The sequence below is a fragment of the Aulonocara sp. 'chitande type north' Nkhata Bay genome, linkage group LG16 (assembly GCF_057382095.1).
Source record: "Aulonocara sp. 'chitande type north' Nkhata Bay isolate Kocher_YH1m ecotype deep benthic linkage group LG16, A_spYH_male_GT1.1, whole genome shotgun sequence".
Lineage (NCBI taxonomy): Eukaryota > Metazoa > Chordata > Actinopteri > Cichliformes > Cichlidae > Aulonocara > Aulonocara sp. 'chitande type north' Nkhata Bay.
In genome coordinates this window covers 12,978,990-12,999,439 of record NC_141359.1, presented here as the reverse complement: position 1 = coordinate 12,999,439, position 20,450 = coordinate 12,978,990, and the positions used below count along the sequence as shown (strand labels likewise).

The window sequence follows — 20,450 nt, the reverse complement described above, 5'->3', positions numbered from 1 at the left end:
ATTTATAGTCAGTAGCACATTTAAACAGCAGAAGCTGACCTGGCCTGTGCTTTAGAGACGGGCACATTTACATTCCAGGTCTCCAAAAAAGCCTTTTTCACAATACATGAAAAGCTTAACGGTGGGTTTTGCTGTATTAACTAATTATTATTAGTTAATTTTTATGGAAAGTGAAAATCACAGTGATCATTAAAATGTGTTCAGAATTAGCAAATTATTATCATAAGTCATGACACGCTGCTCTCCCCTATATAAGCTTTACTTAGTATTAGATCAATTCCAAAGTTTGTGGTATCAAACAGAAATAAGTAAATGGCAAATAGCAAAAGTGCTGTATTTACATAATGTAAACAGTTATTGATGTCAAAGTTAAAGAAACCTGAAACATCAGAATAGATAACAGAGCAGACAAATGAAATGCGTGGAGAGGAATACAGCAGAGACCTCCAAAAGGACAAAGCAATACAACTGTGGGTAGGAGCTTTAAGGTTTGAGATGAATCTCAGATATAGAAATAGTAGCAACAACAGAAAAATAAGGAGTTGATTCAAAAGTAAAAACCTACTTTTAGCTGCAGTATTTCTCTTATGGATTTTCCTTTTCTTTTCTTTTTTAAAAAAAAATTGTTTTCATGACCGTAGAACAGTCAGAGGTGTTTGTCAAGAATTCAAAAACTAAGCTGCACTTCGGGTTTAGAAGTGTTGTTTCTAAGCTCTTGACTGACTAATCTTAGATGTTTCTTGCCTTCTTTTTTTGCAGCCAGCCTCAATAAGTTGAGAAAACCATAATTCCTAATGGTCCTCTAAAACACAAAGATTTAAACGTCCAGAATGTTTGAGCAGAAATCTTGCTTAGATGCACCTGGGCTGGTAAACTCCAGGGGCAGACAAGCACAAATCTATTTGTTGTTACCTTAAATGCATATTTAAAAAAGCAACTTCCCTAAACACAAGACATCAAAGTTTTCCCGAAACTGAATTAACACTGAATTGTCAGAGCCTCGCTGCGCATACCGAACTGTTGCCTGGTGACTTTTTCTTTTTTATGTCGCAATCAATGCAGTTCCACCGTACACTGATATAGAAGACGGTAGCAGTTTTACCAGGATGCAGAGATAGAAGTGTCAGACAATTAAAAATTTCTCGGAGGAAGTCCCACGCTCGCTCAGTCCTCAAGTGAAACCTACACTATTGTCTACCAACTGCAAGGTCGGTGGTTTGATCCCCATGTGGCGACACATGCCGTCCCAGTGTAGGTTTCACTTAAGGATTGAGCGAGCGTGGGGCTTCCTCCAAGAAACACATATTTTACCCCTAATGTATTTATCTGAGTGAGTGTGTGAACGTTAGCTATAAATATAAGCACTGTGTGATTGTGTGGTATGTTGAATGGGACTGAGAAAATGCTGTGAGTATATAGAAACAGACAGAGCACAAAGTGATACAGGACATACACATATTTATTGCATGATATAAAAATAACTTTGCAACAGTAGCGAAATGTAAGTAGGACCAGAGTGTGAATGTGTAGAAGCGGTTACAGAGAGAGAGGGAGGGAAAGAATGCAGCTGGAGGCACAGAGTACTTTAACTTCAATATACTGAGACTTCATTTCAAATAAACACAAGTAAGGATATCACAAAGCAAAGGAGTGTAATTCACAGAGCTTCACAAACAACAGTAACACCACAACCAAAGTATCCATATTCAACTGAAAGCTACTTTAGGCTGCTCCATTGTCACAGGTGGTCCAACCTGATAATACAGGAAAATGAAATTTGGAATTTCTTTAGTTTATTCCTCAGGTTCAACTAATGCGTGTGTGTATGCGTGCAGTTCTTTTAAAGTCTTAACTTTTTAAAAAACATTTCTACATTTTAAGTTTTCAGGGACTGACAGTCTGACATGTTCTTGGTGCTCTGTTATCTTAGTGCAGTCCTGCAGTCTCACAGCCGAGCAATGGCTGAAGCACAGCAGGACAGAGCACGTGTGGCCAGTGGCGAGTGCTGATATTAAAAGATCACTGCACAGAGGACATTGAGCTTTAACTGTTAACGTTTGGTCAGCGCGTGTCTGATATGCTGATTTCTTTGTGAAGTAATAAGATACTCTCAGACATAACGAGGACATCATTTAAATGAAAACTTGGATTAAAGCTGCACGAGAGAGAAATTTAGACTGTGAATGCAGTCCTGGTGTATTTGGTTGAAACTGACCGTGTTACTCAAACTGACCAAGAACTTCTTGCTTTGAGTTGTAGTAATGATACAGACTTGTGAAAAGGGAAGTGTTGTGCCACTACCTTTCTCCTACTCACTGCTCGAGTTTTTTCATGAGCTGCTTTGTAAGTAGAAACTTGAGTACGTTTGCTTTCCCATGCAGTCAAAAGATGAGTATTATTAACTATATAACACTTGCATGACTGCACTCCACAGTGCCACAAACTGCGGTTTCCTCCTTCTGCTGTTCGGACTTCGGAATGGCACTTCCTGTACCTGAGCAGAACACCTGCAGTGTTGTGGAGTTTTTCTGGTTCCACCTTAAAATGTTGAGGGTTTCATTGCGGAATGTCCTGTCCAGCACAAAGTACATGATGGGGTCAGTTGAGCTTCTCAGTGCAGCAAGAAGAAACAGGCAGTTCTTCAGCTAGAGAGGGACAAGAAAACCATCATCATGTCAGATTTCCACATACTGTGGGACATTTTTACTTTCAATCTGTATATGAAAAGCAGTCACCTCGATAATGCCGGAGAATGGGTGGCAGCTGGAAGTTTCTTTGGTGGGGGAACATTGAAGGGGAGTTTCATGGACCAGAGAAAAGAAGATGGGTTTGAAGATATGGTGCGGCAGCAGGCAAACAGAAAGAATGACCTGTGTGGAGTTGGTTTTTTAAAATTTAATGAAATATGTGAAGTATATTGGAAATTTATTTGGCTCAAGAGGAGGGAATTAAGTGACTAAACAATAACATTATTTTAAAGTATAAAATTACTCATAGCCACCTGGATGACCACAATGTTTCGGAACACCCTGCTCAGCAGTCTCTGGGAGGTTGTGACTGGTGTGTTGCGACGTGAGCGCCGGATATGCCTCAGCACCGTGACGTAGGACAGCAGCACCAGCAGGTACATAACAAAGAAGAAGGCTGTAATGACCACAGTGGCAGTTTGAGACAGACTGCCTCCGAGTTCCACAGCAGGGCTGTAGCACACCTTCCCACGTCCTGATTTGTCACTTTTGGTGGTTTGGTTCATAGCCTCGTGCACTGCGTAATAAGCAGTCACTGGCACTATGCTCCCCACTGACATTAGCCACACAGTGATACACACGACGTTGGCGAAGGACACTTTTTTGAGGCTAGCGAAGAAGGTGTGTGGCAGCAGGGTGGTGCAGGCGCTGGGCCTCGAGGCGTGGGTGTTCTGGATTAGGGACGCAAAGCGGCTGAGGGCCACCCAAGTGAGCATCATTAAGCTTATATAGATGTTAACGTGGAGCACCGGGGTAATGCCGTGCAGGACGAGCTGACACAGGACATCATTCAGACCCCAGACCAAGCCTTCGGCATAGTAGGCTGCGAGGAAGGGCGTGGTGATGGACAACAACACATTGGATATACTCAGGTGGCACAGATACATGTGGATGGGGGAGAAGCTGGAGATGCACTGCAGGAACACCCAGAGAGCGAGTGCATTCCCTGGGAGGGCGGTGAGGAAGAGGAGCGCATAGACGGAGGGAAGGAAATATAACGTTGCAGCAGTCGGGCAGAGGGAGAAGTTACAGGTGGTGGACGAAGTGTTTTCTGATGGAAACGTGCCCTCCATTTGATCTAGAACACAGAAGCTGGCTTTTAAATCTTGTTGACATCAAGGCTTCCTGAACTGTCAAAACATTTTTATTTACTTATTTTTTAGCAAAATCAGACTTGACCATTACTTCAGAATGTCTATGAGGAACTTTGAGTCTATTCAGTGACAAAGCTCCAAAATCAGCAGCTCAGATAGTCAGATGTTGTAAATATAGACTTGACCAGAAACCCTTCTTAACCGTACACCGTAACCTGACGTGCAACTGAACGTACGGTGGGCACAGCCCGAACCGCTCTGAAGGCTGCAGCACAGGGTTAAAAAGAGTTTAAGGTTTCCAGCTGAGAGCATAACTCAGGCACAGCATGTGTCCGAGTGTGAGAGGTGTGGGATCATGACAGTTCATGATATCTTAGTAACCCACTGCAGGCTAGCATGTTATTGTTTTAGTTTTTTTTTTCTGGGTGAGAAGCTAACCTCTTATGTGTTATGTGCATGGCTTGTCAGTGCACTGGTGTCTGTGGGTGCAGAACTCCTCAAACCAACATGTACTTTCTTTAGTTGCATAGTTTAACTTACTCTTCTACAGTTCTGCTGTGCGTAGATGTAGCAAATATTATATAAATTAAAACTAAAACATGCAAAATTAATTTTGAATAACATTTTTTTTAATTGTCAGGAGGTTAAACAAACACTCCATTTTCAAAAACAAAAACTTTGAATTTTCCATCAATTATTTTACAGTTCAGGCTTTAAAGGGTTAACCTGAGCTTTGCAAGCAGTCTAACTAAATTTGTCGTCTTATATCAGAGTTGTATGCTTAGAGAATGGGCAATACCGAAGTGTCAGGCTTGTAAAATAGACACATTTTAATGCATGTTTTACAGGGATGACTGGAGAAACTGATATGCTCCTGTGTAAAACACCATAAAGTATTTAAAGAAGTAGGTCACAGAGATGACAGTTTCCTGTAGGTTTAACATTTGATCGGTGAGGAGATGATGATGATGCTCTCCAGTCTTAACTTGAATGTCCAGCACTTCTCAGTACAAGTTGTTGGAAAAGCAACAAAATTGTCAGCAATACTTTCTTTCTTTCAAAGTGATAAAATGTAACATTTAACAAATTAAGTGCACTTGACTAACACAACATTGCTCAGAGATGCGTTTGGCTTCATGATACATACCAATAACAGGTCCTCTGAGATGTTTCAATAAAAGGCTGCAGGCATCAGATGACACTGCCCCATGTGAAGTATTCTGAGGGTAGAGTAGAAACGGTGGTTTTAACAGCAGGCATGACACGCTGCTTCTCTGCAGTGTCTTCCTTGTCGAAGTGGCGCTTTATTGTAAATGGCAAGTTGTCGGTGGGGTGTGGTATTTTCGTAACTAGAATACTGTGTTTTGTCTAGCAGGCTTCCTCATTTGGTTTCAGGGTATGCTGTGTATGACTTGAAAATAAGGAGCAGTTGTGTGTTGCATGTTAAGCGTTCAAATCAGTGATTCAATTTGATATTCACTTTTAAATAAAAATAAATAATTTCTCTCATTCAAATTAGTTTCCATCTTTCTGCTTATTTACTCATCCGTTCATCTTTTCTGCACACAATGTTTGGCTTGGGTTGCAAAAATGTCTAAACACTGTCCCTTTTCTGCCTTGGGGTGGCGCTGTTGTTCTAGATGAGAAGCAGAAAGAGTTGTTTGGTTCCTACACACACTTCCCTTCCATAATAAGGGACACACTGCATGATAAACATTGATTAGCACAGGACTATTTATATCCTACTTTATTTCGAAAAGCACAATTTGGCACATTAACATAAGCTTTATGAAATAAATCACACCAAGATCCAGAACAAACTTTGAAAACAGACTTCTGTAAATGTCAGAGCTTTTCTTAATACGTAAAAGGCATTTTGCCCTGTGAGAAGTGGTATTTAACAGTGAAGCCCCATGCTTTCACCTCAGTAGGCGTTTCCCTGGTTTTTTTTTCTAATGCTGTTATAAATATCATAAAGTTCAGGCTTTGATCAAATCTGCAAAGTTCCCATCACCTTTCCTTCACTTTGTCTTCAGCGTGTTTTGTTAGTGACATATGGCCATCTGCAGGGTCACACACACGTTTATATTTAAACAGTATGTGACAAATGTTTTGATAAATGCTGTGAGGGGAAGAGTATTGACTTGTTGTCATGTTTCTATGTGTGTAATTGTGGTTTGTGTCTCTCGTTTATCAGTGCTTATACTAGATTAATGCAGCATATGGGTGTGAAAGGAAATGCTCAGTCCCCGATTAAGTTCACAGTTTCACTCGAGCGGTGTAGTATGAAAACATCAGCTTATGCAAAAAAAAGCATTAAAGTCCAAGTGGTCCTGCCTTTGATGGACTTAAGTATTTTTATTTTTGCTTTTTTACTGTCACATCTGGCAAAGTCAAACACCCCTAGCTCTGTGTGTGTGTGTGTGTGTGTGTGTGTGTGTGTGTGTGTGTGTGTGTGTGTGTGTGTGTGTGTGTGTGTGTGTGTGTGTGTGTGTGTGGGTGGTGAGGGGTTGCCCTACTACTTTGCCCTCCATCTTTGAAACGATTTGGATTCAAACATCAAAACGATGCTGATGATGAAATCTCAAAATGTCTCATGGCACACAAGTACATTCAAATTTCTCTATAATAAGAAAGGACATATTTTTTAATTTGCAGGATTACTCGTAACATTAAGGACGGATTTACATGAAAAAAGTTTCCAGAGGTGGGTCTCAGGAATTTTGGGGGATTCTTTACCATCGAAGACGACACATCTACAAACCCAGTTACAGACTGGGTTTGTTACAGAAAACAAAACCCACAGTAACTTGCGGGACCACCAGCTTCAGTGTTCCTTGTCACTGCGTGTCCAAGTTTCTGGTGCAGATAGATATTCCTCTGTCATTCCAAGTCTTATATATTGAGGCTCAGTGGAAAGAGCCCACTCCCATCATGACACAAATGTTTAATCACAGGACTAATCATAGGCCCTACAGTGTAACAGAGCCAGTACTTTTCCTCTGCATAAAATAATGCGAAGTTGTCCTAAACCTTTTCAAAATAAGCCTTAGTTCAAAGGTTTTTCTTAGGTAAGCACCAAGTAAAGGCGCACAGGCAAGAGCAGCAGCTGCCCTGTCACGCTCCTCTTCTTCTGCTGGCTTCTGTCATATTTACGTTTACGTCAGTAGAGTTATCGCTCTGCTGTGTGGGGATTTATAAACCGCTTTCTATCTTTGTATTACTAATTAGACTGGTGTTTGGGTGTTCTCTGTCAGTCCTTACATTTCTACTATCCATCTCAGCAGTGGAGCTGCTCCCACTGATGCCTGTAACATCTCTTAAGCAGATCATGTTGTTCACCAAGCGCAGCACCTCCTTCCTCACTGAAGAGGATAACAGGAAGTACATGACAGGGTCCAGGCAGCTGTTGAGGGCAGAAAACAGCAGAGCCACCTCGTTGGTTTTGTCAGCGACACACATCCAGAAACACGAAGTGTCTGTGATCTGCGTTTTTATGTAAAACACTCTGACCACGTGATAGGGCACAAAACAGATGCAGAAGAGAAAGAGGATGAAGAAGGACTTCTTGGCCGTTCGAGTGTAGCGAGTGGAGTTGGGCAGATCTGGATTTGCTTGTGATGTCCTCAGCAGCTTGAGTGCGATCTTCCCGTAGGACATCATGAGAGAGATGAAGACTAACCAAAAAAGAACCACCAAACACATGTTGATGTAAGCCTTCCACTTTGTATTATCCAGCTTCTTGTAGTGGAAACACCTGGACACAGGAAATACATTTTGTCACACAAGTTGGCCACTGCAGATCTGCAGTAAGGTAAAAAAAAAAAGAAGATTTAAAGGTTTTACCAACCTGCTCACATGTGGAGAGTCATTCGTTGATGACACCATCACTGAAATGATACAAGTGGACACAATCCAGACGATGGCACACAGGGCGAAGCTGAGCTTTGTGGAGCAGAGTTTGCGCTGCATTCCTACACTTTGGTGGATCTTAAAGTAGCGATCCACACTGATCAGCCCTAACAGAGTGATGCTAATGTACATGTTCATGTAGAAGAGGTGTCCCACTACATTACACACGGTGGGATCCAGATTCCATTTGTCACCTTGGCTGTGATAGAGTATCCTGAATGGCAGACAGACCACCAGCAGCAGGTCTGCCAATGCAATGTTAATGAGAAACACTCGAACAGAGTTCTTCTTGGAGTGGACGCAGAAGAAAACCCACAGAGCCACCAGGTTCCCGACTAGACCCAGGATGAAGATTATAGAGTAGCTCACTGCCAGCAGGACCTGCAGTGTGCCGTCATCTCCACACGGGTCAAGGGTTAAGTTTGTTGTTTGGTTCTTACAGGAGAAGTTTTTTGCCATGGTGTCTTTTTTCAGGGGATTGACAGTCCTGCAAACAGATGAGGGGCACACATGGAATAATTTGCATTTTGGGAAAGGGCTTTCATACGTACAGGTTTGTGGGTGTGAGCATTAATCTGCCCTGCAAAACACAATCTTACCATCATAACCTCAGGAACTGGAAAGCCCTAGAAACATGTGAATAACCTGTTCAAGATTTCTTTGGTATCTTTTGCACATTACCGCAGCCAAGCAGTTTTAAAATGATGTGTATGTGCTCAGTCAGTTTACTTCAAGAGAAGTATATCAAAAGATCAGTAAATGAAATAGCAGTAAAAGGAAACTGCTTACTCAACTCAAAGGTCAGCGCGATGGTGTTGCACACAGTGTGAAAAAAAAAAAGAAAAAAAAAGGAACTTTTCAAAACACTCACCTAGTTACTGGAGTTCATTAAAAAAGAAGTATGCGTTCCTTTCTTTGTGTAAAGGGCTGTGTGAACGGTGAGGATCAGTTCCAACCTCACACACATACACACTTACAGGTTTTGCAGTCTTTTTGCCTTCCTCTAAGGTACTCCAGGATATCCCTGTAAGTTGAACATGCAGGAAAAATCCAAATTTGCCGCTCTGAAAAAATGGAAATAGTTCCTTGTGTCATCTCATGTTCGATTTTCTCCTGTAGTCCAACTCGCGTTGAGCAAATACTATCATCGTCACAGAATAGTACTGTGTAGACTCAGCTTCAGTTTTTTCTTTTTGGCTTCCCTAACTGTCCTATCTCACTTTCAAGATAAGCGCCTGTCCACAGCTGTGCAGTCAGAAATGCTGAAGTGCAGAATGCGGTAATGTTGCACAGAGGAAATTTCATACTGTGGTCAGCCCCCCTCTTTTCTTCCGAGCACCATACAGAAGCAGAGAGAGAGAGAGAGAGAGAGAGAGGCCTTCTGATTATACATATGAGGGGAAATACTCACAGGGCATGCTTCACTTGTGTACAGTATGCTTTCCACCTTGGACTCTGGCTACTGTGGTTAATGTCCTCACGTAAGATTTTTAGAAAGAATTTAGAAAGGTCTGAGCAAAAGCAGAAATTTTAATACTCCGTTCAACAGCTACCGCACGGTAAGACTGTTTCTGTCTGCTGTTTTTCAGATCCGTATCAGTCCACATTAAACCACAAAGTAACACTATATCATAGAAAGGATGCTGCAGATGACCACAAATGTTAATGAAATGAAATGTGAATCTAAATAGGTGTTGCCATGTGCAAAACTGCTCGACTGAAATGTTGTGGTTGCATTACTTGATGCTTTGGGAAGAAAATAGCGATCTGTGTTTTCATGGCGTGTGACGACAGCATGATCAAAAAAAGCAAAAGTCAACGTTGTATTTAAAATAACTGGAGTCGTATAAAGACACTACAGCAAACTTCCTACTCTGATCTTCCCACACTCTCAGTTATTTGTGTGTGGCCGTGGTGGGTGGTGGTTTGGGGTGTGTCTGGCTCGTTTAATGTCTGTTATTTATAGGAGAATTTCACTCTTTAATTTGCTAAAATCTCTGTTTCCTTCTCCATTCTCTCATTCTCAGCCTCACTGCGTGTTGCTGGCATCTAAAGAGAACTCGGCTCCAGTGAAGCTGGGCGGGTTCGGAGTGGCGATCCAGCTCGGAGAGTCAGGACTGGTGGCAGGAGGTACAGTAAACACCACAACACAGCGGGATTCTCCCTGCATGCCTTGTCACCATTTGTTTAGGGAGATTTTTATTTTTTCTGACTTGTGGGAAAAGTTCCACTAAGATGGGATCAAAGAGACAGAACACGTCTCTGCTCCATAATTGAACTTATTGTTGAAGACACCATTTAAACACTTGTGACATAAGGGACACAGGGTTTATGACTCTTGTGACATAAAGAAGAACTGAGAAAAACACATAGTTATGACGCATATCGATATAATTTAGAGTGACTTTCCCAGCATATTATATATAAATACTTTACTTGAAATTATAGAATATGATATTCATGATAACTGAGCGTGTACATTCATCAGTACATCATTAATAGGATCTGCCAAAAGTTTACTGGACATATTTTTTGCTTCCAATTTGGCTGACTGGAAACAATTACAAGCTGGAAACCATTTGAATTGTTTATTCATGGATTCCAGTTCATAAATGAACAACTTAAAACTACAACAGGCAGAAACCTGTCCTGAGCCCCAATGACCATTCACAGAGACAGTGCACTCCCCTGGGTGAAAGTCATGCCTTTAAGTCATTAAGCTACCACATCTCACTGGTAAAGAAGACTTTGGTTGGAGTGAAATAGTCAGTGAGCAAAAGTGAAATGACCAAGATGCTGTAGTATAAGATACAAGATATTTTAGCGCCTCCTTCATGTTCTTGAGCAGAGGATACTCTGGAGCGTTCTTTATATAAGGAAAGGCGATGTTGGCAAGTCAATTCTGTATTACTGTGTTACTCTTATGCATCGCTAATATGTGGATATTTTTTTAAATCTCAACAGCTGTTAAACCCACAGATGATTTGTAAAGATTATGGAGCTTCATTAGTTGTGTCCTGTGTGAAACACTTTGTAAGGTGGGTTTATCAGAGTGAATTAATGATTATAGTGATTATAACTCTTGGCAGCACGGTGCCACGGTGGTAGGGCTGCTCAATTAATCGAATTTTAATCACGATTACGATCTGGGCTTTCAACGATCATTAAAAATGACTGAGCCGATTATTAGCCCCTCCCTCATTTATCCGCGACACCTTAAAGGCCGGTCCGTGAAAATATTGTCGGGCATAAACCGGTCCGTGGCGCAAAAAAGGTTGGAGACCGCTGATTAAGAGGACCCGAGGGAAGCTCGGAAAGCTAAGCAGAAGTTATTTGGAGAGGAGAGTGACTGCTGTTGGTTGAAAAGACAGGTTAAAAAAAACTTCAGTGGTGTTGCACACTATTTTATATTATTTTTTTAAAGTCATTGTAACCCTTTAAAGCCGTCAGAGCAGCACGCTCCGTTTTGTGTAACTATTTTTTAAATCCCTGTAGAACCTGAACGCGTAAGATAGCGCAATAATTTGTTTTGCACATGAAACCAGAGGAGTTGTACTTACATCTGATGCCATCAGCTTGTCCTCGGTCACGGTTTCGTTCCACATATAGCTTTGCAAAAATTGCATAAAAAGCGCTTGCAGGAACAAAAACATAATATTCCAGAAACACGCTTTGCCGATCCGATCAGCTGTTCGTAACACTTCCCACAGTGAAACAGACACTATCACATGTCCGCCATTTCCTGGCCGAAACCGGAAGTGATGTCATTTTTGCGGAAATTGTAGTTTTTTACTTGTAGGCCTTAAACCTATACTGGTCATGTTTGACTTTTCTGAATAGTTGCTGGGATGCTTAGAACTCAAATTGCACTGCTGGAAATAGTTTATTTTGATGCACCTGCTGTTTTCTTTGCAAATTTGCATCATAAGATTGTTTTTTCGTTTTTCCTGCAGTATATAAAAATTGGTGTATCTCCAAAATAAAACTATGAAGACACTCAAAATAAATTTCCTGTTGTTGTAAACTATTTCTTGCAACTTTTTTGTATTTAAAGCTTTGAGGGATAAACCTCTTATATTTCTCCAAGTAGAAATATATGTACAAAATACAAAAAACGATTTTCAATTTTTTTGTAGTTTATTGCACTTTTTTTGCAATTAATGTAGTTACTGTGGACTTAATGCATACATATTATTAAAATATGGGCTATAACAGTTGTATAGCAACTTGAAATGCTCCCACAAATGGCACTACAACATGTAAAAAAATAATATAAGCTCTGGCGGACTTGGTTCTATAGTAGGTCTTAAGGGTTAAATAAATATCGTCAAATAATCGAGATCTCAATTTCAGTGAAAATAATCGTGATTATCATTTTTGCCATAATCGAGCAGCCCTACACGGTGGTTAGCACTGTTGCCGCACAGCAAGAAGATCCTGAGTTCAATTCCACCATCAGGCCGGGGTCTTTCTGTGTGGAGTTTGCATGTTCTCCCCGTGTTTGTGTGGGTTCCCTCCGGGTACTCCGGCTTCCTCCCACCGTCCAAAGACATGCAGCTTGTGGGGATAGGCTAATTGGATAATCCAAATTGCCACTAGGTGTGAATGTGCGAGTGAATGTGAGTGTGAATGGTTGTCTGTCTCTGTGTGTTAGCCCTGCGACAGACTGGCGACCTGTCCAGGGTGTACCCTGCCTCTCGCCCTATGACAGCTGGGATAGGCTCCAGCGCCCCCCCGCGACCCTGAAGGAGAAGCGGAAGCGAATGGATGGATGGATAGTGATTATAACTCAATTTATATAGTTTTCTCCTCATTTTGGTGTTATTTAGAATTAATTTCACTTCAGAGATCCTAAATGCTTTAATAAAGGCGAGATTTAAAGTGTTTTCATCTTAATGATGTTAGTTAAAGCACAAAAATATGAGGGGACTGCAGAGTGGGTAATATTTGTTAATATAATAATGATATTTTTAAGTTGTAATGAATGAATTGAAATGAATGAATGCTAAATGAGTAATGGGGGAGCTAAATAGCTTGCAAAAGACAACACATTGAGAACACATGGATTTCCGTGGTGCATCTTTAGGAGATCATACTTTCAGCACATCGTGCTTTCAGGCAACCTGGGTAATTTCAGTCAGGAGCTGAAAGTCCTTTCCTTCACATCTTTTCTTGACTTTGTGATATTTTCCTCTAAATTTCAAGTTAAAGGCTTTTATGAAAAGAGATAGGATGCAATTGTTTGTTTGCTTAAAAGCAACCTCTCTTTTTAGGCTACCTCACCTGATCCAACCTGAAAGTGTACCCAGTCACAGCCCTAAAGCCTTAAAACACAGGAGGAGGTGCAGAATTCCACTTTCGGTCAAGAGCACTTAATACAGTTTAACACTCATGACACTGTGTTAAGATGGTATCAGTGTTTGTTCAATGATGCCAGAAACTGACAGCCGACTTGACTTTTAAATGGAGAGCTGTCACATGGAAATTTAATAATTTTTGCTTTTTAAGAATTCATCGTCAATCTGTACACACTACGCTTAAGGTATCAACTTGGTGAAAACATTGTGTACCATACCTCAGCTAGAAAAAGAAAATCAAGTCTGAGTAAAGCTCAAACTTTCCATGTGTGGGAGTGCTCATGGCAGAGGGAGGCTTCCTTTGTCAGGAGGTATACTGGCAACTTCCTTTATAGACTGCTGATCACAACCACATCTTGCTGATTTGGAATCAGTGTGTTGGTGCTGTTGCTAATTCTGACCAGACATTGGTTTTTGTGCTGGTTATTTCAGTTATTTCTGAGTCAGTAGTAACTCCCATGCACAGTAACTGATGTCCCGTACAAATGAAGTACCCGTTTTATGGGTCAGATTTTGTTCAGCATCTGTCAAATGCAGATGTCTAAAAGACTCACAGTCTTAACAGTTGTAGAATTTCTTAAACCTTTTAAATTAATTCATTTTAAATTAAAAGTCTTTACTTGGAGAGAAATGCACTGCTCAGCTGGCCTGTTTGACTGTTGAAACCAAAGTAATTAAACAGTTTTGCAGCATTTAAATTGCTGCAACTAACTTGGGATAACATCATAATTTTAGTTTCACTCTAATAAAGGACAGATAAAGTAGTAGACAGTATCAGCTACTGAGAACTTGTAAGAAATGTAAGAACGCTGCACATTAGAAACTGTCTTAGTTTTAAACCTGGATGAAAACCGTGCGCTTCCTAGTTTGCATCAAAATAGGAAGTCACCCAAAGTAAAGTATCATTTCCTCTTTTCACTTGATTGTGAGACATTACTTTCTGGTAGTTGGTAATTAGGGAAAAACAAAGGAAATAAAACTTGAACTACTTCCTTTTCAATTTCAGCAAACATAAGAATCGAAATGACTGGGGAACCAACAAGGAAGTTTCGCTGTGCGTGTTTTATTGTCAAAATGTTATTATTTTGGAACTGTTACCTGACTTGCACGCTCTGTTTGTAACTCCAGGTCGCGTAGGAACTCCCCACTTTATGGCCCCAGAGGTGGTGAAGAGAGAGCCGTATGGTAAACCCGTGGACGTGTGGGGCTGTGGCGTTATCCTCTTCATCCTCCTCTCGGGGTGTCTCCCTTTTTATGGCACCAAGGAACGTCTGTTTGAAGCCATCTGCAAGGGCAAATACAAGGTCAGGGTCTATTCAAAGTGCGGCCACAGTCTGAGCGCCGCTGTGTGTTCCTTATAAATCCTACAAAGACAAGAATCACCACATTAAGAGCAAACACTGTAGAGGTGGATTCATGCCTTATCTGGTAGATGTTTCAAAGTTCAGTCTCCTATTAAACTGCTCAAGAGCATTAATACTAACATTCATTACACATTCTCTTTAATAACAGCATTATTAATACTGGATGGAGCAGATGGCTGGGTCTGCTGAAGGTGTCTTCCTGTTAAAAGGGAGTTTTTCCTTCCCGCTATTGCCAAGTGATTGCTTCAATTTAATTCAGTTCAATTCAGTTGTATTTATACAGTGCCAAATCACAACAACATGGCCTCATGACCCTTTATATTGTCAGGTAGACCCTACAATAATACATACAGAGAATAACCCAACAATCATATGATGATTGCTTATAGGGCATCATCTGATTGTTGAACGTTTCTCTGTACTATTGTAGGGTCTTTACCTTACAAAATAAAGGCGACTGTTGCTGTAATTTGGCGCTATACAAATAAAATGGAATTAAATTATTTTTATGGAAACTAATCCTGTACCAAACACCCAACTTCTTTTAACCTGGAACTGTTGTCAAGTTGTGCATAATAATACGAATACCACTGAATATGATTTTGGCCTTTAACTTCTATCTGTTGGACTATTCACCTGTTTCTTAAAATGTTTTTTATGCCTGTGAAGCAACCTAAACCTTTATGAGATACTGGGCAATACAAATACAACTGAATTATATATATATATATAATTCAGTTGTGTGTGTGTGTGTGTGTGTGTGTGTGTGTGTGTGTGTGTGTGTATATATATATATATATATATATATTTATATATACTATCACACCCCACATAAATGGCCACTGGAGGGATTGCAGTATTTGGCTTCATTTATTATCCCCAGAGACTGCTGTATGTATAGCACAGGGACAAATGGACGATGCCAACATGACACTTATGATTTCATATTCCTGTTTTGGTATTTTTGTGTGTGTAGATGAATCCCCGCCAGTGGAATCACATCTCAGAGAGCGCTAAGGACTTGGTGAGGCGTATGCTGATGCTGGATCCCGCCGAGAGAATCACAGTCTACGAGGCTCTTAACCACCCCTGGCTCAAGGTACTGCAGGGCACTGAGAAACATCCCATGGTGGTTGGTGTTGTGAGATCTTAAAGTCTTTGTGTCAAATCTGATATAGTTTGACCATTATGCTGGGCTCCATTTTATCCCTTTGAGGAATAGTAAGCGTGCACTGACATGTATCCAAAGTTTTGACTTCTGTAAAACTTTTAGCCTTTTTTTGACACAAGTGGAATACTAATGCCACGTCGCCTGAAGTTGACACGCAATGATCAGTCAGCTATTCAAGCAGGAAAGCAATGACAGGAAGTGCCAGCTCAGTGGTGTTGGCGCTTGTCATGTGTTGTCAGAGGAAGCTTTTATTGTGTCTTCTTCTGTGGGCAGGGATGGAGGGGTACTTAAAAATGATTTCTTGACAATTCTGCCAAGGGACTTGGAATTCATCTGGAAGTGGTCTGACACATCAATCAAATCTCTGAGTTTTAAAGGACACCCCTACTTTCAGCGTTGCACTTTACTCCGTTATAGGTGTCCCTGATTTGCTAAAGTTTAGACACATCAGTGTTTGTCTGAGAGATCGAGCTGGAGCAGTGCAAGACTCTGTTTAGTGTTGATTGCGTTCCCCTTTTTAACAGAATGTCACACAAACCCACACAGTTGTGCAGTCCATGAAACCTAACCTGAATTCTTCTTTTTACCAAATTACATCAGAGGCAGAGAACCAAAAATGTGGCAAAACTCCCACTGCAGCTTTCTGACAGCCTGACGGCAACACAAACACTGTGAGGCAGCGCCATGTGGCTAATTAGCCAGAACCACGTTACTTAATAAGGTTCTGGCATAACGTTTTTGTTTGCAGCAGCCTGCCTGCAAGTGATGTTACTTTGTGTGATTTATTGTTCTCATCAGAACAGTACCTGATAAACATGCTACAGCGTTTGTTTAGCGCTAACAATAAGCCATGGGTCACTAAAAGTGTCAAATCCTGTTTAAGGAAAAAGAGACAGGCCTTTAAAGAGGGGGCTGTTACCGATTTTCAGACAGCCACCAAGGAAATGAAAATCGAGATCTTGAAAGCAAAACAGAGCTACAAAAACCTTCTTGAAAGCAAATTTGCTGCAAAAAATTTGGGGTCTGCCTGGACTTGTATGAAAACCATAGCAGGGTTTCAAAATCCCCAGAGCAGCAGTCAGGTCATTTTAGATGGTTTTAATTCAGACAGAGATTTTGCAAATGCTTTAAACATGTTTTATGCTCGTTTTAGTTCTTCTGATTTTAGCGAGGATATTTTGGAACTGAAACAGAAACTGAGAGATACTCAGCACTTTATCATTGAACTCAGCGATGTTAAAAAGGCCTTTCATACAGTCAATGTGAATAAGAGCCAGGGTCCTGATAATATTAGTGGCCGCCTAATTAAATCTTGTGCTGATGAACTCAGTCCTATATTTCAGGTTATTTTTAACAAATCCTTGCAAACACAACATGTGCCCTCTCTTTGGAAAGAAGCAGTCGTGGTTCCTGTCCCTAAATCTAGTCGTCCAAAAATTCTAAACGACTTCAGGCCTGTTGCCCTCACTTCAGTTGTCATGAAAGTCTTTGAAAAAATCATCAGAAATGTGATTATGAAAGAGACTGAAGGTCAGCTGGATCCAATGCAGTTTGCATACAGGCCCAACAGAGGAGTGGAGGACGCACTTTTGACTTTACTAAATCTAATTCTTAAACATGTAGAGAGTAAAGGGACTTTTGCAAGACTTCTTTTCATTGATTTTTCTTCGGCTTTTAATACAATACAGCCCCATATTTTAATTAAAAGACTTTTAGAACAGTTTGAAATCAGGAAAAACCTGGTGGGCTGGATTTTAGATTTTCTAACTGACAGGTCACAAAGAGTGAGAATAAATGGGGTTCTGTCTGACCCAGTGTTCTCCTCCACAGGTTCTCCTCAAGGCTGCGTCCTATCGCCCTTATTATTCACTCTCTATACAAACATGTGTCAGGGCAGACATGAAAACAGGGTCATTATTAAATATGCAGATGACTCTGTTATTGTCAGCTTACTGAAAGAGGGTGAAATTAACCACGGTCCAGTCATTGATGACTTTGTTCAGTGGTGGGAGGAGTCTTATCTCCAGCTGAACATATCTAAAACAAAAGACATGGTTGTTGATTTTAGGAAACAACAAAATGGGCACGGAGTCACTTTAATTAAAGGTCAGAAAATAGAGCAAGTACAATCATATAAATATCTTGGGACCATAATCAATGAAAAACTGAACTTTGATCAAAATTGCAAATCAGTTTGTAAAAAGGGTCACCAGCACCTTTATTGCCTTAGGAAACTTGTTCATTTCCACATTGACCAAAAAATTTTAACTTTGTTTTATCGTTCTTTTATTGAGTCTGTTTTATCCTTTTGTTTGGTGGCATGGTTTGGTCAGACCTCTGTCACAGAGAAAAACTCTCTAAATCAGATAGTGAGATGGTCCAGTCGTCTGATAGGTGAGCCACAGTCTTGTTTAGCCTCCCTGTACTCTAAGCAGGTACAGAGGATGGCTTTATCAATCCTTAAAAATGGTTCCCATCCTCTAAGGGGTGAATTTCAGCTTCTTCCCTCAGGACGGAGGTTTCTATTTCCAAGATGCAGGACAAAGCGTTATAAAAATAGCTTTGTCCCCGTTGCTGTCACTGAATTAAATAAGAACTGTTTTTGATTCGAAATATTAAAGTATGTGTCACAGTGAGTTTTATATATTTACTAGGTATGTGTGTTTTTAAAGGGATGTCAAATGCTGTCATTTTTCTGTAAAGCAAATTTACCTTGCCTTTAGGTATAAATAAAGTTACCTTACCTTACCTTACCTTGTTTACTTGTACCTTTAACCTGTTTCCACATATAATCTGGAATATAGATTTTAAAATGCACATAGGTTTTTACACCTGAAGAGTTCTTTTTGGAAGTTGCATCAGAAAACATCCAGCCACATTTTGCCACTTATACCCTCCAAAGTCTGTCGTAACATGTTGAAGACATTTAATTACTCTCAGTTCAGCGATCTGCTCCTGCTGTGCATCTGCCATCACACGTAGAGTTTTCAAATCAAATCAAATCAAATCACTTTCATTGTCACATCACATGTGCAGGTACATTGGTACAGCACATGTGAGTGAAATTCTTGTGTGCGAGCTTCACAAGCAACAGAGTTGTGCAAAATACAATAATGTAAACAAGCAAAATACAAGAATGGCTACATCTGAAACTAATAAATATATGTACAATATATAATAGTATATGCATTTCTGGATGTGTATACTAAATATTTTTCTACGTGTGTGTGTGTGTGTGTGTGTGTGTGTGTGTGTGTGTGTGTGTGTGTGTGTACACATATTTTACAAATTAAATAGAGTAAACAATAAATAAAATATATAAAAATATACAGAGTTGAGACATGTGCAGAACAGTGGCATTACTGTACAGTATGGAGTGCATAATGTTAAAGTTCCAGTAGTGAAGGTGAGGTGTCTATGACGTGTTCAGCAGTCTGATGGCCTGATGGAAGAAGCTGTCTCTCAGTCTGCTGGTACGGGACCGGATGCTGCAGAACCTCCTTCCTGATGGAAGTAGTCTGAACAGTTTATGGCTGGGGTGACTGGAGTCCTTGATGATCCTCCCCGCTTTCCTCAGGCACCGCTTCCTGTAGATGTCAATGAAACATAGAAAAGAAGAACAGAGTGCATATGTTAATAGAGCAGCAAGCATCATAACATATTGCAACATAGAAGTGATCGAAGCTGTAACAGGCCACATTGCTGCAACATGTGGCTTTCTTGAAAGCCTAAGGTTTGACTGCAACCACATTACTTTAATTCATGCTTTAGCCTTTAACTGAACTTTCTGTTGCAGTGCATTGTGGGTAATGTAAGTGCTAGTTTTGGGCGAGGAAATGTTTGGAATAAAGAGACTGTCCACCATGAGTCTGGGAAAATTTCAAGAGTACAAAATTAAATTATTGGACAATTTTTATTAGATTTGCAAGAGAACATGGACAAGCCTTCATCTTCCCAGGTGGATTCTTTATTTCCTCAGAGTATGAACACTGTACAGATTGTGTGATCTGTGGGTTAGCTGGTCTTGCTTTGATCCCAGTGGATTTTACTACCATTTATATCTGCATAACAGTTTGGGGGGTTTTGTTCCTTGTCCTCCAGGTACAGACAACATTTTAATTTCAGGTGTGAATGAATTATTTAGTCCATACATAATGCATGTCCTTTAACACACCCTTTTTCATTTGACCTTCTCTGACTGGTAAAAGCCCACTGCTTTCAAAGTGTAGTGTCCAGTAAATGGTCCATGCTATAATGACAGTGCCAAACATGGCTCAGCAGAACTCAGTAGAATCATCCCAGTGTAAGAAGTCAGTTTAAGCTCGTGTAAGCAATTTTCCTCTCTGTGTTTTCTTTCTAAGGAGAGGGATCGGTATGCCTACAAAATCCACCTGCCGGAAACCGTGGAGCAGCTGAGAAAGTTCAACGCCAGGAGGAAGCTCAAGGTTTAATATTACAATGTCATATTGTAATATTCAAGACTTCTGTTCATGATATCATCTCAGTGTGTATTGATGATATACGTAGCTGGGGCCACAGATGCACGTGCTCATGTTCCTGCTGTGGTTTCAGGGGGCCGTGCTAGCTGCAGTGTCCAGTCACAAGTTCAACTCCTTCTACGGAGATCCACCCGAGGAACTCCAAGACTTCTCCGATGATCCCACATCCTCAGGTAGACAAAGACACAGAAGTCAAACTCTTCTTTGTTGTCTTTTTGGCTAAATAATCACACGTTCTCCGTCTAATTTCCTTCCTCTTTTTTTCATGTTTGAGTTCTCCTTTCTCTGTAAGGCCCTGTGCAGGTT

At 40.6% G+C, this 20,450-nt stretch overlaps 3 protein-coding genes across 19 annotated transcripts in view; 1 reads left to right on the top strand and 2 right to left on the bottom strand.

The window, feature by feature from the left end:
- caska (calcium/calmodulin-dependent serine protein kinase a) overlaps positions 1-20,450 on the top strand; it is a 161,879-nt gene that overhangs the window by 96,902 nt on the left and 44,527 nt on the right. For all 16 annotated transcript variants that reach the window (XM_086267440.1, XM_086267438.1, XM_086267431.1 and 13 more), the window contains exons 6-10: positions 9,781-9,883; positions 14,239-14,414; positions 15,451-15,573; positions 20,007-20,090; positions 20,218-20,317. In XM_086267440.1, coding sequence (XP_086123566.1) covers positions 9,781-9,883; positions 14,239-14,414; positions 15,451-15,573; positions 20,007-20,090; positions 20,218-20,317 — 586 coding nt within the window. The remainder of the gene's footprint in view (positions 1-9,780; positions 9,884-14,238; positions 14,415-15,450; positions 15,574-20,006; positions 20,091-20,217; positions 20,318-20,450) is intronic.
- gpr82 (G protein-coupled receptor 82) lies at positions 1,450-5,264 on the bottom strand. Of its 2 annotated transcripts, XM_086267332.1 has the most exons (4): positions 4,989-5,264; positions 3,002-3,825; positions 2,736-2,870; positions 1,450-2,645 (listed from the first exon to the last, which is right to left on the bottom strand). In XM_086267332.1, the coding sequence occupies exons 2-4, from the start codon at positions 3,818-3,820 to the stop codon at positions 2,403-2,405; spliced, it is 1,197 nt and encodes a 398-aa protein (XP_086123458.1). In that variant the 5' UTR covers positions 3,821-3,825; positions 4,989-5,264; the 3' UTR covers positions 1,450-2,402. The 2 variants fall into 2 exon arrangements, with proteins under 2 accessions (XP_086123458.1, XP_086123459.1); XM_086267333.1 differs by lacking the exon at positions 4,989-5,264 and having other exon boundaries at positions 3,002-3,827.
- On the bottom strand, positions 5,590-9,031 carry gpr34b (G protein-coupled receptor 34b). The gene is made up of 3 exons (XM_086267334.1): positions 8,625-9,031; positions 7,692-8,240; positions 5,590-7,598 (listed from the first exon to the last, which is right to left on the bottom strand). Exons 2-3 carry the CDS (start codon positions 8,210-8,212, stop codon positions 7,037-7,039), a joined length of 1,083 nt encoding a protein of 360 aa, XP_086123460.1. The 5' UTR covers positions 8,213-8,240; positions 8,625-9,031; the 3' UTR covers positions 5,590-7,036.